General features: G+C 33.2%; 3 protein-coding genes across 4 annotated transcripts; 2 read left to right on the forward strand and 1 right to left on the reverse strand.

Moving 5' to 3' along the window:
* Positions 1 to 534: 534 nt before the first annotated feature.
* On the reverse strand, positions 535 to 2974 carry LOC8267083. The gene is made up of 4 exons (XM_002530677.4): positions 2424 to 2974; positions 2126 to 2187; positions 1624 to 1694; positions 535 to 1511 (listed from the first exon to the last, which is right to left on the reverse strand). Exons 1-4 carry the CDS (start codon positions 2646 to 2648, stop codon positions 859 to 861), a joined length of 1011 nt encoding a protein of 336 aa, XP_002530723.2. The 5' UTR covers positions 2649 to 2974; the 3' UTR covers positions 535 to 858.
* Positions 2975 to 7231: 4257 nt separating this feature from the next.
* Positions 7232 to 9656, forward strand: LOC8267084 (peroxidase A2). Its single transcript, XM_002530678.4, has 4 exons — positions 7232 to 8229; positions 8328 to 8519; positions 8613 to 8778; positions 8885 to 9656. Exons 1-4 carry the CDS (start codon positions 7999 to 8001, stop codon positions 9301 to 9303), a joined length of 1008 nt encoding a protein of 335 aa, XP_002530724.1. The 5' UTR covers positions 7232 to 7998; the 3' UTR covers positions 9304 to 9656.
* A 962-nt stretch (positions 9657 to 10618) lies between these two features.
* On the forward strand, positions 10619 to 13139 carry LOC8267085. 2 transcript variants are annotated; one of them, XM_015726322.3, is made up of 2 exons: positions 10619 to 11071; positions 11526 to 13139. In XM_015726322.3, the coding sequence occupies exon 2, from the start codon at positions 11555 to 11557 to the stop codon at positions 12836 to 12838; it is 1284 nt and encodes a 427-aa protein (XP_015581808.2). In that variant the 5' UTR covers positions 10619 to 11071; positions 11526 to 11554; the 3' UTR covers positions 12839 to 13139. The 2 variants fall into 2 exon arrangements, with proteins under 2 accessions (XP_015581808.2, XP_002530725.2); XM_002530679.4 differs by having other exon boundaries at positions 10620 to 11082.
* The last annotated feature ends 3701 nt before the right edge of the window (positions 13140 to 16840 follow it).

The following is a 16840-nucleotide window of genomic DNA, read 5'->3' on the forward strand; positions in this document are numbered from 1 at the left end:
TTTGTGTTTTGAGTTGCACAGAATTTGAATTTCGATGTTAACCTATGTAATTTCCTTTATTTTTTGGCCAGAGAGATAATCAGACTAAAACTAAAATTAAACTTGGCAGGTAACCCTGTAATTTTGTGAGCTTCATAGCTAAGTCGAAACTTGAAGAATTTTATTTTTATATGATCTTTAGAATGTAACTCTTTCTTTAAACAAAATTAATTATTTTCGGTAGATTACATATCAGTGTTTTATATTTAAACAATATAATAGTGACAAAAATTTTAAATATTTATTATTACTTTGTGCTTGTAATTTCATCCAGATCCTAAGGTTTAATATACTCATTGCAGCTAATGAAAATCTTTTTTTCTTAACATGAATTTCACGTTTCTTTTTCAAATAATTTTGAGAGAACAAATATTTTGAAATTAAGGCATAATTGGGTTTTGAGTTTTGAGTTACTCAGAACTTCAATTTCGATGTTAACCTCTACTAATGCAAATTCTACTTATTCTTTGGCCAGAGAAATAATCAGACTGAAACTAAAAATAAACTTGGCAGGTAATCCTTTCTGTAATATTGCTATCAAAACCAGAAATCAGTCAGGAAGAATACATACATACATACATACATAGATATATATATAAAAATATATATATATATATATATATATATATATATATATATATATATATATAAACCATGCATCTTCTGCACTTGATATTAAGAATCTCGAAACAGAAATGAGCTTACAAGTTACAACAGTTACACTTATAAGCACTTTTAAGATAACCTCGAATCCGAACATTCACACCACAACATGCAATGACCCTCTTTTCTGTCTTCCTGCCGGTTCGCTCTGCAGCCCTACTCGTCATTTTCTGCCACTTGCTCAATTGCATTATTTCCTTGCCCCAGCAAGCTACTTATCGACCGAGCCTTCACCGTACCAAGCTTCTGCTTTTTCTTTGCAATAAACAATGGCTTCTTCTCTTCTTCATTTATATATACACTTCCAACTTTATCATCTAATGTTGCTGTTTTCTTTCTTTCTTCTTCGACTATTGACAATGAAGAAGTGGATAATGGCTCGGATTCACCCTTTTTTAGTGCAGTGCTAGCCACGGATCGGTTTCGAACACTAGTCATGCTTCTAAGCCTTCCTTTTCCCAGGTGATGTTCGCAAAGAGAGTAGCCCACGAGGGTTTGTTGGCAACATCTCCATCCTCTTCCGTTGACCCGACTGCACCGCGATCCTTCCATAAGTGCACCACCTCTAACCCTTTTTTTTGTGTTGGAGCTACTTCTATCAACACTTTCTTTACTTTCCTTACTATCTCCATCTTCTTCTTCATTCCCATTTCGCTGCATGCATTTCTTGTTCATCTCCGTCTTCATTTTGTTTTTCATTTTCTTATCTTTCTCCATTAATATAGTTTCTTCCTTTGATCTCCTTCCAAAGCTCCCTCTTCTCTTTTTGAATGGAAATGCTCTCTCTTCCTCACCCCATCTCCCATCAGCTGCGTGCAAGAAACACAAACAAACAACAGGTGCAACAAGATATATGACTCAAATTCATGGTAGTGATTCTTGTGGCATTTTTGAAGTATTTCTTGAACATATAATCTTTACCTGGACGAAAAGAAGTTGATTCTTGAAAAACCGCAGTTGGTGTTTTTGCACCCAAGAAGAAGCCTCCTCGCCTAAAAGCAAACCAAATCCAGAAGATCCAGAACAACATTTATAGCGATAATAAAAAGATATCGAGCCAAGTAAATAAAATTAACCAGCAAAAAAATAGTGAGCTAGCTGAGATGTATATATGCAATATTGAAGATGGGGACCAGCGTCCCCATGCTAACGTGCACCCATGGACATATATGTATTGGTTAGCTAACAAAAATAGAGAAAAACAGATAGATTAGATTAGATAGGAAGGTATGGTGGCTAGCCAAAGTTCATATAAAAACACCTGAACAGTATTCCCACTAACAGTAGTTTTTATTTTTTTCTCTTTTATTGGTAAAATTAGATTTTATGGGTCTCCTTTCTTTTCACCTTTATTTTTCACTACAATAATATTTCAAGAAAGAAGGGAAGAACAATGGATGTAACTTTATGCTTTCTTTCTTACCTTGTATCATTACTCTTCTCTCCTTCTGCCCCTTTCTCTTGCTCTACTTGTTGCAACATAACCTACAATAAAAAATAGAGGATCCACAAGATCATAATGTAACTTGGGTTGGTGCAAGATTAGATATAAAAGTAGATCCAAGAAAATGCCCGTTTAGGTCACATTGAACCAGAGTGCACTCATATGATAACCATACCCACCACACAAATTTAACCAAGAAATGATAAAAGGGTAATATATAGTAGTTGGGTTTTTCTTTTTATTTTTTCACCAACCAAAAGTATTAATCACTGCTCACCTTCTCTTCTCCTTGCTTCCAGCATCCATCAGAGGAATCTTGACCTCCGATCGGGTGATTATGTTGATCAGAACCAAAGAAAGAAGCTTTATCATCGTCTTGCGAGAAATTATGATGTAGTACTTGAAGTTGCTCCATGGGAGACCCGGTTAATTGGAGATCTGAAAGAGGGACTGGTGAAAGAGAAGAAAGAGGAAATGGAACCTTTCTTTTCCTGATCCTCATCAGTGCAAGAAAAAGATTTGATAGAGAGCAAAAGCCCCAAAAAAATCACAGAAGCAGAAGTGATCTTTTGAAAGTTCAGATTTGATAGATAGAGAGGAAGCAAGAGAAATAAAGAGAGAGAAAGAGTGCAAAATCCATGAAAAATACTACTACTGCTACAAGAACAAGAACAACAGCAGCAGCAACAGCTAAGACCAAGAAAAATTTTATGCTTTAATAACAGTCTCTCTTCACCTTCTCTCTGGCTCGTTGTATATTTGCTTCACTTTCTCTCTCTAACTTTTATTCGTTGCACCTCAGAATGGTGGGGAATTGGGGAATAGTATTATTATTTTTGGCAAATTTTCCAACCACTGGATATATATATAATATATATACTATTAGTTAGTTACTTTTCTTCATTGATTAAATATAAAATATTCAGTATATATTGTTACTCCATTTAGTACAATACACTTAAATAAATAAATAATTCTTATAAATATATACGTGTAAGAACTTCTTATTTAATGTCAATATATACCATTTATGTTCTAAATTAGTAATTATTTAATACATAATTAAATCGTATAACATGTTCCGGACATAAAGACTTAATATTAGTGTCTGAAAAAAAAACACACTGAAAGAATAGCAAATATTTTTCTGTACGTATGGGGTTAAGTTTGAGCTCTCTATCTCACGTGCAGAGACACAGAGCAGGAGGAGCACGTGTGGAAGACCGGTTGAATAGGTAACCGGTAAGAGAGAGAGAAAGGAATAGGAGATTGGAGAGGGAGACAGGGCAGTGACGAGGATTGCCAGGATGGAAGAGAGAGAAAGAGATTGAGAGCACAAAATTGAAGGGAGTGAGTGGGTAGTTTTATATGGTTTATACTTTTAAGAAGGGAGGAAGATGGGTCCCGTTTGCCTACACAGCACACCCCTCTTAGCGACGACCCAGATTCTCTCCTTTTTATTACCCATTCTTGCATCAAATTGCCGGCCTCAGAAAAAAAATTTGATCAATCTAATAAATTTTTTAATTTTAGTTTTTTAATTTTCAAAGAAATTTAGTTAATCAATCAGTTTTTAATTTTTCTTTTGAGAAACCGAGGATTGACCGAATCGATTGATTATATATTTGTTATTAAATTAATGATAAATTTTAGAATGCTATAGTTACTGTAATTTTTTAATAATTTTTACGTATTAATTTTGATTTTAATTTTATAAATTTTGATTTTTTAATAAATTTTATTTAAATTTTTATTATTTTTTATATATAATTTAGATGAATATACTTTTTATATTATTTTATTAAATCTTTTAAAAATATTTTGCAATATTTATGTTCTATATAACTTTTAAAATTAAAATCTTTTATAGGTAGTTTTAAGAATTTTATAGGTTAATAAAAGTAAAAAATTAAGTTAACAAAAAACCGTGGTTAAAGAGTTAGATTTTTAGTTAACGAGACTCATAATTTATCGAATAGTTTTTTCTTCTTTTAATTAAAAAGATAAAGAATATAAAATGGAACAGTCGATTTTAAATTTTATGAGCATAATTGAATTAACCAACCGTGCTTAGTTCGTCATGCTATACTAACTCAAACATATTGCAAATGAAATTGACCATTCAATTGAATGACGAAGTTATTCAAGTGGGTTTATAGGTCTGAATTTAATACTATAATTTATAATTCTCAATTTAAGAAATTTGAATACCAACTTCAAGTTTGAGTTACATTTGAGTTTATTCAAATTGAAATTGTCAAAAGATTTTATTAAATCTGGTATGAGTAAATCAATTATTTGATTTTATGGTCAAAGATGAGATTCTGAGATTACGAACTTACTTAATACAAGAGTTATATATTTTTTATATTATCAATAGCATGTACTTTTCTAATTTGTCTGTTCACTTATTTTGTATATATATATATTAAACCCAGTTCAAATAATTTGCATTGGATTCTTTTTTCTTCTTTTAGCATGTATTGGAAATTACTATTCATTTTGATATGAACTCATAAAAATCTGTGATTCTATATAAGTATATCTTTAGCTACACAACTTGATGGCCTCCAATCAACCCAATGCATATTTCTATTAGAACATGAAGTCTACTCATATTTTTTGAACAAGCGGGCCGACTTTGAGGCCCAGAACACTTGGGCTACCCATAAGTCATAAGTGACATTCGGTTTTCTTCTTACAAGATCCATACTAATTTATCTACAATACTATGTTTGTGAATAGATTGAAGAGGAAAGAAGACAAAAAAGGAGAAATTATATGTTGTCCCGAGTCTTGTTTGGATAGAAAGTAAAATAGTAATAATAATGATAATATGTTCATCTTCTACCGTAATAGTATTTCCAACGCATTATCTACATATGTTAAATTTTTTATTTTAAAAAATAATTTCATAAAGTGAAATTTTGAGATATTTTTTTTATTTTTTAATATAAGATAATTGAGAAGTAATTTCTCTCTTTATTTTAAGTATAATAAAAATATATTACAAATCTTCATGCACTTTATTAATCTTCATGCTAAAAATTACTATAATATATCCCTGATTTCTTCTCTCTTACAGTACAGAGTCGGAGACATTGAACGACACGCCGCAGAAGAAGAGGAGAATAGTCGGTGTCTTTGCAAATGAAGATTATTACCAGATTAATAGTCAAATCCACCAAGACCAGAGATTGTTTCCAGCATAATCGAGTTGAGAAAGCTATTTGATTTTTTTTTCTTTTTTAAGAGTAATAATCGATAAAATATGCCCAAGCGGCGAGCCATGATCTTTCTATTATTGGTGACAAGGACCACTTCTAATGCATCATCGAATAAAGTAATTTATATAGCTCCATTACTATAGCTTTTTTCGCGTACCAATAATCCTCTTATAGTCATATTTTATAAAAACCACAAAAAGAAGATTTAATCAAAAAAAATAAATAAAAATTTATTTAGAATTCTCTCTTATTAAATTCTTAAAATTGGTTAAAATAAATCAGATGTTATCAAGTTTTATATAAATTTTAAATGAATTATGAGATTATGAATTATCATTAACTAAATTATACTTCAACGTATATATCGGCTAGTTTACTTCCTAATTCTATTCATTATTTTATGAGTCAAGAAATTATGGGCGTTAACTATTATTCTTATCCAAAATAAACTCACTTTCATATGAAAATATAGATTATAATTTATTATTTTATGCACATGCGTAACGCAATGTGTGCATAATCTTAATAGCCGTCAGCTTAAAATATTCAATCACATTCATCACGTGGTTGCAAGCTTGGCTGAGCCTGAAACCCCATTGTTTAAGAATTACTAAGCAAGGTTTGCATGGTATTTCAGAGGTTTTCAAATAATTTATTTATTTCTTTTTGAGAATAAATATTGTCAATGATAGGCCTATCATTGGCAATAATTTAAAATAAAATTTAAAAATAATGTAAACATTTTATTTTATTAAATTACAAGTATTATGTCAGCAATAATAATTTATTATTGACATAAAAATAAAATAATATATGATGATAATGTTATCTTACTGCAAAATAAAAGTTTTATTTTAATACAGTTACAATAATTAATATCGCTGTATTTTATTTCTAAATTTTTATTATAATATTTAATATTAGAGAATTTTAAAATTAATGCTGCTAATTGTTACATTAGATTTTATCTTTAAGCAATTGCATTTGCGTAAATAGGGATGCATGGGTGAACATACAGAAATTTCCAAAGATCCCTCTGATTGCGGTGTTCTTTTCCTTTTTTATAAAATAAAATAAAATATTACCTGTAAGTAGTACCTACCTCCGTTCCTTTATCGACCAAACCATGCATGCCGCCGCCGGAGCTACTTTACTAATCCTACGAATTTGGAGGGAGCAGCTTTAATTCCTACTCATCCTCAAAATTGTCACCATGACAGAGATAGTCCCAACTTATTGTTTTATATTTGGTAGAATTATTACCAGCAATTCACTCATTTCAAACGCCCACTCAAGAAATAAGTGTAAAAGTAAATAAATCTTTTAAAATTTTGTAAAAGTCATTTATTCGTCAATAGAGAACTTAACCTATAGTTGATATATAGACTTTTATGTTGGTTATGTTAAATTTATGCTCATGTTCTTCTCAGAATTTCACCAATAAAATCAAAGCTTGATCAATTAAATTGAAATTATATCATCATAATAAGGATTACTTGCATAGCTTGGACACTGAAACTAAGGAACTTATAAAAAAATTAATGTTTGTTATAATTAATTTGATATGCACCTCCAACGACACTTTTGAGATAGCATTTTACTCGCCCTAAAAATTATATTTTTCGAGCTCTGGATTAGAAAAAATATTCTAGATATTAGATTAAAAAAATTGTGTATAATAGAATAAGAAATGTTTTAGAAAAAATAATATTAAATTTATATAAATTTCATCTATTGCGTTATTTATTACATGTATCTATTTATAACGCCCTACACAATTTTACCTAAGAATTTTTCATCCTCTTGTAATATAATTTGGTATCTTAATTTGAAACAAGTCCAACCAGACAGTGCCAACTTGGAAAAGAAAACTGTCTTTCTTGCGGAGAACAAAACCAATTATGCCATGGCAAGGTGGGTCTGAATTTTCTTCTTCTACTGAGATTCTTTTACCTCTGGTCATCTCCCTCCAAAATGCAACTTTTTTTAGCTTTTTCTTTTTCTTTTTTTTTTTTTTACTTTTTTTGTAACTGGGTTTTTAACTCTTGCGCTCGTGTTTCATTAAGGTTGAGTATCAATTTGCCTTATGAACTTACTCACGGTGATCAACTAAGGCATGCCCTGCAATTTGTTTCGTTAAGATTATAAAAATGAAAAGAAGGATCCTGTCCTAATAACATATATAATTGCAGGCATGCCTTGGCCATATATTTTACATCTAGTGCTTCCTCACTGGCTACCGACTCTCTTTACTTTTTTTTTACTCAACTACTTTGGAAATTATGTGATCTTGATTGTCCATATTGTCTTTTTATTTCTTTTTCTTTGACATTTTGCACCCAATACTGTATAAGAATCTTGCTTTAACTATATAAAAGAGATATTGAAGAGACAGTGTAAAGGAAATAGTCAAGAATCTTAATATCAAATTAATCATGTTGCTTACTAGCGTTGCTTAAAGCATAGGCTAATTATTACTGAATCATAGACTTTGCTTTCCATAATTTACGTTTAATGACTCTGACAGTTGCCTATACATATGTTGTCTGCCAAGGATATATATGAACTCATCACATTAGCAACTAATTCAGAATTTGATTCTGTTGAAAAAGAAAAAAAGCAACGATGTCTGCTTCTTCTAAAGCTACTGCTACTGCTACTTCCTTGTTACTGTCAATTATTATTGCAGCTCTAGTTCTGAACCAATCTGAAGCTCAACTAAGTACTACATTCTATGCTTCTACCTGCCCAAATATTACATCCATTGTCACTAATGCTGTTCAACAGGCCTTTCAGTCTGATTCCCGGATTGGCGCTAGCCTCATTCGCCTCCATTTTCATGATTGCTTCGTTGATGTATAGATCCGCATCTCCTAATTCAATTTCCTCCAAAGAGTATTCCCAGAATTTGTATTATGTTATATAGTGTTGAATTTTGTTTCTTGATTTTCCAGGGTTGTGATGCGTCTATTTTGCTAGACAGCACTTCAAGCATACAGAGTGAGAAATTAGCTGGTCCTAACGTTAACTCCACTCGTGGTTTTGGTGTCGTTGACAATATAAAAACTGCTGCGGAAAGTTCTTGCCCCGGTGTAGTTTCCTGTGCTGACATTCTTGCTCTCTCCGCAGAAGCTTCTGTTTCGTTGGTAATTAGTAATTGTTAATTAACAGGATTTTCTTTTGCGAAAACTGCGTATTTGGATGATCAATATAAGATATGGGTTATGATTGCATTGCAGTCAGGAGGACCATCCTGGAATGTGTTATTGGGAAGAAGAGACAGTCTAACAGCAAATCAAGCTGGAGCAAATACATCTATTCCTTCTCCTTTTGAAGGACTAAACAACATTACTTCCAAGTTCACTGCTGTGGGTCTAAACACCAATGATCTCGTCGCATTATCAGGTAATCACAAAGTTTTTGTTTTTGGGCTTAATTCAGTTTCAACTATGATTTGAATCAGGGAATTCACGGTCTCGAATATCTAACTTTTTATATCTGAAATTTACAGGTGCACATACATTTGGACGTGCTCAATGTCGAACCTTTAACAACAGGCTATTCAATTTCAGCAACACTGGAAATCCTGACCCAACATTGAACACAACATACTTAGCCACTCTGCAACAAATATGTCCACAGAATGGGAATACAGCTGCTCTCGTCAATCTTGACCCCACAACTCCAGATACTTTTGACAATAATTACTTCACCAACTTGCAGAGTAATCAGGGCCTTCTCCAATCAGACCAGGAATTATTTTCGACAACCGGTGCTGCCACTGTATCTATTGTTAACAGCTTTGCTGGTAACCAGACTGCCTTCTTCCAGAGTTTTGTGCAGTCTATGATTAATATGGGAAACATTAGTCCTTTAACAGGAAGCAATGGAGAGATAAGAGCAGACTGTAAGAAGGTCAATGGAAGTTAGTTCTTGGAAAATCATGACAAAAGGTCAATAGTAGTTAATTTTTATTTTAGTCTTTTTCTATTTTCAGGAGTTCTTGCCGCTCAGTAGCGTGAGTCTGTAACCCAAGTGGGGGAGTATTAGCATTAAAAGAAGAAAAAAATAGAAAAAGTTGAGGCTGTTATGTTGAAGTGCTTATAAACTGCAGGCTAGGCTCAGAGTTGTTAGCTTGTGGTCACACTTTGAAGAAAAGTCAAAGACATTATGATCCTTAATGGATAATATAATTTATTTTAACATATAATACAACTAGATTACGGATGATTTCCACAAATTCTTCCAAGGGCTTTTAATGTATATATTATATATTATTTTTAGTTGGATGTAATCTATTTGTAAATGTTTTTAATTATTTCAGTTTGAGTAAAAAAAACTATGAAATTTATGCTGATATTATTTGAATTACTTTTGATGTATTTAAAATTGAATTACTTTCCATACATCTAAAATTTATTGTAAATTTTTCTAATTATTTTAATTCAAGACCGGCCAAAACCAATTTTGATCATAAATCGATTGGAACTGCACCGGTCAAACTCAATTTTTGCTCTTGATTAACAGTCTAGCTTGGGACTTTTAAGGGGTAAGCGCAGTTGAGGTTTAACATCATCTATGAAATTAAATCACCTTTAAGTTGGAACCATCGGTCTAATCAGTTCAACCTTAAGAAAAAAGTAAATAAAATTATTAATTTATAAAATTAAATTTTAATTTAGCACCAACAAATAAACTAAATAAAAATTATAAAATATTTTTTTTATTTATAAAAAGTTCAACTAGCTGAAAACAGTTATAACTTTATACTCGTTATATAAAGGAGAAAACTCAAACTAGAAGCCTCGCATATTTCCAAAAACAATTGTATTTACCGATTGAGTTAGGCTGCAAATGTATTTATAAAATATTACAACAAATGTTATAGAATATACAAAATAAACGAATTAAAGAGTGCTGAATTTAGTTCTTTTAGAAGAATTTATAGTTTTTTCAGTATCTTTTATTTAAAATTTTAATTATTTTTCATTTTTCAAATCGGAATTGAATCAAAATGAAACCATAACTGTAATTAACTTGAACCATAAATCAGCTATGAACCGTCTGATCTTTAACCGTGAATGGGACCGGTTCAAAATTCAACCTCTAGTTTAGGACAGGTTCTGAGCCGGTTCAGGCCCTTAGGCAGTTCCAGACCGACGTGACCCTCAGCTTCTTTTTTTTGTCCAAACGTGATCCTCAGCTTTATTTATCGCAAGAACTAGAAATGGAATTCTGAATTCATTCTAATTGATTCCATGGTTACACGAAGAAATGAAAATGGAATACCAAACACCTTCATCATCAGATTAATCAGACACATTATCAATCTGGACGTCTGATTTACCACCGCAATCACAGACTTTTCATTCCACAATTTCTACCCGCGATCATAAAATTTGGGCCCACAGGCAGTCGACCCAATTAATATTGTCCGTTAGATCGTAACGATCAAATCTCAAAATTGGCAGTCCCATCTAAACTCAATTGCACAGAACATTTGTCCCCTCGCTTCCCTTTCTCTCTGTCTTCGTTGAGAGACTGATTCAATTTTCACAATTTCAATTTACAATTCACATACTTTCTAACTCCGTCTTGCTACTGGAAGGATAGATTAAGAATGACGAGTCAGCTCATCAATAACTCGGCTCTGAGTCAAGAAGGAGTCTAAAGCTGATCATTAACCTCATATCTTGCAGTATTTCTTTGGTTCAACTCTAATTCCTCTATTTAATTTGTGCAGTTTAAGCTATTTCTCATTGTTTTATTAATCTTTTCTTAATGGGATTCTTTCATTGTATAGCCCTTAATTTTAAAAAATTCGATCTTGGTGACCTAAAATTTAGGGTTTATTTATCATAGTATTTTTAGTATTTCTCGAGGTCTTTTATGAAATTGCGATTCTTCTTTATCTGGGTTTCTGAAATTTTTCATGAAGTATGTTATTTAGTTGGGTTCTTTCAGCTTGTGAAAAAGTCGAGATTTTGTGACTTGGGTTTAATTATTTGCATTGGGGAATCGGGAATTTGATATGGGTTTCTTGAATATTTGATAAAGCAAGATTTTTTAAATTTTTTTCTCTTGTTTTGTTCAGTGCCTTCCTGAGATAGTAAAAGTTTTGATTTGAGTTTCTTTAATTGTGAAAAATGTAGGGTTTTGATCTGTGATTGTTCAACTTGTGATGGGTGAGGAAACATCTGATACTATGAATCTTGATTTGAATCTGGGTCCTGGTCCTGAGGTAGGATCAGGATCAATATCGAGTGAAGCAGTAAATTTCGATGGCTGGGTTGATGACCCTTTGGAGCGAATTAGGGAGGCTGTTAGAATTAGTAATAGGGCTAGACAGCGATGGAGATGGCGGCAGTATCAATTTCCTCCTGAATCACATACCCTTTCTGTGGAATTGAACCAATTGATAGGAAATTCTGACAGTGTAAGCACTTTACAGGCTGGTGAGGGCAGTGTTGCTGCTGAAGAAAGAACAAATGAGGTACCCAAAATGTGTGAAAATAACAATGGATTTTTGGAAGATGACGTGTCAGAGAAGACAGGTGATGTTGAGAAGGGAAGTGGCGGTGATGGGAGCTTCTTTGATTGTAATATTTGTTTGGATTTGGCTACAGATCCTGTTGTTACTTGTTGCGGCCACTTGTTTTGTTGGCCATGCCTGTACAGATGGTTACATGTGCATTCAGATGCAAAAGAATGCCCAGTTTGCAAGGGTGAGGTAACCATTAAAAATGTGACCCCAATTTATGGCCGCGGAAGTAATACCCGTGAGCCAGAGGAGGATTTAGGCCTTGAGATCCCCCATAGACCACATGCAAGGCGGGTTGAGAGTTGGAGGCAAACTATTCAGAGGAGTTCTTTTAGTTTACCTATGGAGGAGATGATTCGACGTCTTGGAAGCAGATTTGATTTGACTCGAGATTTGAATCCCATGCAGGATTCTAATGGTGTTCGTGAAATGGGAGATAGGACTAATGCCTTGCTGAGTAGAATTATGACACTTAGGGGACAACGAGCTGAGCAAAATCCTATGGCACCTCTTGATGACATAGTGGATCTAACACACAGTGGCACAAGTAGCCCAGAGGCAGCGAGGCAAGCCCGGCGGATTCATTCACTGTTACTTCGTAGGTCACAATCAAACTCTCAAAGATCTTCAACCCACAATTCACATGCATCTGCTTTGAATTCTGCTGAACGGTTAATCGAGGCATATTTCCGCAACCATCCTACAGGGAGGAATCAGGATCCACCCCTACCTGTTGATGATAGAGATTCTTTCTCAAGCATTGCAGCAGTTATAAACTCGGAGTCTCAAGTGGACACTGCAGTGGAAATTGATTCCATGGGCTCCCTTTCGACTTCTTCATCCAGAAGAAGAAATGATACTTCAAGAGTGTCAGACATGGACACTGTGGATTCTCGTGCACCTAGACGGAGGCGATTCAACTAGGAAGGGTTCGTCTAATAATTAATAATATCCTGGAAGTTGCTCAAGGTATGCCAACACATATGTAAGTGCTGCCTTCATTTATAGTTCTTTTGCTCTACAAAATTTTCCTCCTTCCATATATGTTGACTTTCATGAGGTGATTGTATAACTTCTATCCTTTACTGCTACCAATATGTTGTTTGAGATACTATTGTACTGTGATAAGGGGCTTGTGCTCTGAATTGTATGGAAAGTTAAATTTATAGACCAAGTAGGCAAATTGCTTTCCACTGTATATAGAACTTTTCAGATTTCATGGTTACAGAACAATTGCTAAATTCTTGCATAACTTGTTATATGGCGAGATGGATAATATAATTATATGGCCCTAAGGTATTACTTAGTTATGATTTCTTTTATTTTCAAGTTCAAATAATAAAAACAATGTCTCAGAATGATATGTAACTTTAGCAACCAAGTTCTTTCTTTTTATTGTATGAAAAGCATGGAAGTTGAGCACGTGACAAAGCCATAGGGTCAGGAATGGGCAAAAGAGTGGGGAAACTGTAAAGGAAAGAAGATAAACCAGAATATCAGACCTAAATAAGAAAAAAAAAAGCCTGGAAAAAGAAGTTAGTAGAACTGTTTGGTCTAAGTTAAAAGGCTTTGTTTTTTCAATCATTTCTTTTGGTGTTAGATTTACACTTCTTAAATCATGTTAGTTAACTGAACGAGAATATATTATGCAAACTGATGGATAATAATGGCTTCCTCTTTTCCCCCCCTTTTCTTTGAACTTCTTATTATGTTATTATTCTCTATGCACTGCATAATTTTGGATGCACTCATCGTCCTTCACTTGTTACCTCTTCCTGTTATGGTCCCATTTTTGAGAACTAGTTATGGGATTATTCAGCTAGAAATCAAAGAAAATTAAAGGCTTTTTGAGAGAGAAGCCATCGAGCTCCACTAAGAGGGACAACCTTTAATGTCGCAAGGCTTAGGAACTCAAACCTTTCTCTGATATTCTGCTTTCCTTCTTGATTAAACATAATCAAATAAATTCAACTTAGTTAGGAAACTAACTAGAAACCACCCACTAAAACAATAGCTACCCTCAGATCTAAATAACTACCCCCATACAATAAGGTAGCTGAACTTCACATTTAGCAATACTTGAAAGGAATAAATCTACTGAAATTCAATTTAAAGTGCTAGCTATTAAACAAAGCTACTGCTTGCCTGGATGTTTATACATGGCTTGAGAATGGCGGAACTAATTGGTCGAATCTAACTAAACTATAACATTCCATTTCCAGGGTTTTTCTATGTGATTCTGAACCGCCTGCCCTTATACGTTATTGCAAATTTCGTTTCTCTTAAAATATTCTTGCGACTTCTCCTTGAGACATCTTTTTTCTTGTAAATCTTCCTTTTTGCCTTTAACTTTCTTTTCCCTGAACACTTTCTTCAGCTCCTTTTTCTTAATTTTGATTTTTCTCTTCCAATTTTTTTTTTTTTTTCTTTTTCCTTAAATCTTTCTACAACTTTATGTTCATCTGTTTTATAATCATTAGTTCTTAAAAAAGATTTGCTATGATTAACAACAGATCTCGTCTTTCTGTGATTTGCTATTTTTGATAAATGTGTTAAGTATAAAGAGTTTAGGGTGATTGTTTAGACTTTGTGATGGTTTGGATGACATAGACTGACATTGGTTTGATGATTTGAGATTAAGTAATTTTCGTTCTAGTATTGAATCTCAAAGAGGTTAAGAAATAAAAACCAAACTTACTGATTAACTGCTCTGCTAATTGAAAGGGGTAATGGGTATCGAATTCCAAAGAGTGTACTGGTTAACTAATATGATGAATCAAGTTAGTTAATTTTTGTCCTCATAACCTGTGTAATTGTACCTGTTTTTATTTTAATAATTTAGTTAATGGAAATCGTAGCTTCATTAGTAAAATGGCACAAGGTTTATGACCAGCCCAGTTCACCCTAGACAGAGTCCAGCTTTCCATTTATCTAGAAACAGCATGCTCTTTTTTTGCCAATCTGTTAGCCACCTGTCACCAACTAATAGACTTTCAACAATTTTCCTGTTTCCGGCTCTTCAATTAGCAAGAATAATTGAGGATAAGTTCAGTAGATATAAGGTAACCTGTTTTTGGGAAAAAAGAAAACAAATCTTATGTATCATTATCAAGAAAGTTCTTTAAAATAACATTAACTTAATTTTTTTATGATGACCTGCGGGAAAAAGGTTAGTTTCTTGTAACTTGCTGGACATATTTTGCATATGAATATCTGAAAATTTAAAGATCTATCTATTGATTGCATGAGAAATCTCGAAGTCATTGTGGAAATTGTCCATTGCTTCTGCTGGGTGGTTGCATGTTTATTTCTTTCAGTCTTATTGATAATAATTCTTTTGCTTGTTTGTTGTACTGCAAAGCTTGTTTTAATATTATTATTTGTTTTATTTCTCTTCTTTCTTTATTATTTAAACATCAGATTACAGGTTTCAAGGCTTTATTGTCATTGCTTATTTTCCATCTCCTAGTGTTTATAAACAATTTATACGGACTCATTTCATTTCGAGTCACATTTTTGTCAAGCATTGCTTTCTTGGCAGATATTTAATCTGCTAGCTGTTATGTGCTTGTATTTTGCGAGGCTTGATTCTTAATGTGAAATTCAATACAGATTTCTTTATTTCTAAATAGTCAATTCTTTCAAACCACTAACTTCAGGGTTGACACTTAACTTATGTTTTATGCCCTAGGTAGTATGAGAAAGATGAAGTTACTTGTATTATTATTTAAGCACAGCTAGCTAGTTTTTTCCTTTGCCTAGGAACTTCGATTTTGTTTTATGGAAGGTAAAAGCAAGATGGGGTTGCTTGGCTATGATTGTTTTGTCCATTTTGTGTGTGGATGTTGTAAAACTCTCATCATATTTGGAAGAATTCCTGCCTTCAGATGTTTTTCTTTACGACGTTGTTAATATTAAACATAGCTAACAGTTCTTTACAAATAAGCTTCTGCTAATTCTGGAGCTTATCTGCCATGTTAGTATTTTGTTAGGATAAAGCATAACGTAATAAAGAGATTCCGTATTGTTGATGTGGCAGGGAATGCATTGCTAATGGTAGGAACGTAGTGCCTTAAGCCCGTTTTAGAATATTGGAGAAGATAATGGATCAGTGATTGCCTCCTGCTCGATGTCTTTCCCTTATGCCAGTGCGGAAAACAGCTGGTTTCCTGCTGTGCATATGGAAAGACAAAGACAGACGAGGGGCGGGTGAATATGAATATTCGCATGGATCGCCAGCAAAAATAGTAATAGCAGTAGTAGTAATAATAATAATAATAATAATAGCAATAATGCCCAAATATGTTCTCAGGTGAATATGCATTCTTTATACAATTCCCTTGGGTAAAGTGCACTCCTTCCATTCTATGTTCTCAATACATTCATTGATGCATTGAAGCATGTATACTATCATCATTTTCAAAGGAATCCACCATCATGTTAGGATGGGTTTGCGACTCCCATCGTCTGCCGGATTTCTGAAGCTTATGTCCAATGGGCCGATTCGATGACACAGAATTATTGCTCCTAACAATTATCGGTACTCCTAATAGCCCACATAATTACATGCAATGTCAGCTCCAAAGTCCCTTCTGATGCAAGTTCAGAAATTACATAAAATGGTTCACAAATTTCGGATTGAATAGCAAATACATAACAACAAATACTTGAAAAATCCTCAATTCTTGCTGGTTTCTTAAAAGCTAAAATCATGCTGCCAAGGAATACAACCCAATCAATTTTTATTTTTTTCCTGGTCTGAGGTTGCTCCCTCCCGTTTTCAGCATTTTCATAATCTGACTTGGTCCTTTAATGAATAGCAGTCTGCTCTCCGACGGCCAATTAGTTTCTGTTCAAATTAGTGGGTATGGAAGTATACTGTGACACTAAGTACGAGAACCCAATGACCTGAATATTATTACGTGA

The sequence above is a fragment of the Ricinus communis genome, chromosome 10 (genome assembly GCF_019578655.1).
Source record: "Ricinus communis isolate WT05 ecotype wild-type chromosome 10, ASM1957865v1, whole genome shotgun sequence".
NCBI lineage: Eukaryota > Viridiplantae > Streptophyta > Magnoliopsida > Malpighiales > Euphorbiaceae > Ricinus > Ricinus communis.

What these genes read in the sequence shown, in the direction of transcription:
- LOC8267083 (XM_002530677.4), bottom strand. Translation starts at nt 2,648, where the DNA reads ATGAGGATCAGGAAAAGAAAGGTTCCATTTCCTCTTTCTTCTCTTTCA. An exon ending in GAGAAGAGTAATGATACAAG is followed by an intron (nt 1,695 to 2,125) that starts GTAAGAAAGAAA and finishes GTTTGCTTTTAG; the next exon opens with GCGAGGAGGCTTCTTCTTGG. An exon ending in ATCAACTTCTTTTCGTCCAG is followed by an intron (nt 1,512 to 1,623) that starts GTAAAGATTATA and finishes TCTTGCACGCAG; the next exon opens with CTGATGGGAGATGGGGTGAG.
- LOC8267084 (XM_002530678.4), top strand. Translation starts at nt 7,999, where the DNA reads ATGTCTGCTTCTTCTAAAGCTACTGCTACTGCTACTTCCTTGTTACTG. An exon ending in CAGAAGCTTCTGTTTCGTTG is followed by an intron (nt 8,520 to 8,612) that starts GTAATTAGTAAT and finishes ATTGCATTGCAG; the next exon opens with TCAGGAGGACCATCCTGGAA. An exon ending in TGATCTCGTCGCATTATCAG is followed by an intron (nt 8,779 to 8,884) that starts GTAATCACAAAG and finishes TGAAATTTACAG; the next exon opens with GTGCACATACATTTGGACGT.
- LOC8267085 (XM_015726322.3), top strand. Translation starts at nt 11,555, where the DNA reads ATGGGTGAGGAAACATCTGATACTATGAATCTTGATTTGAATCTGGGT.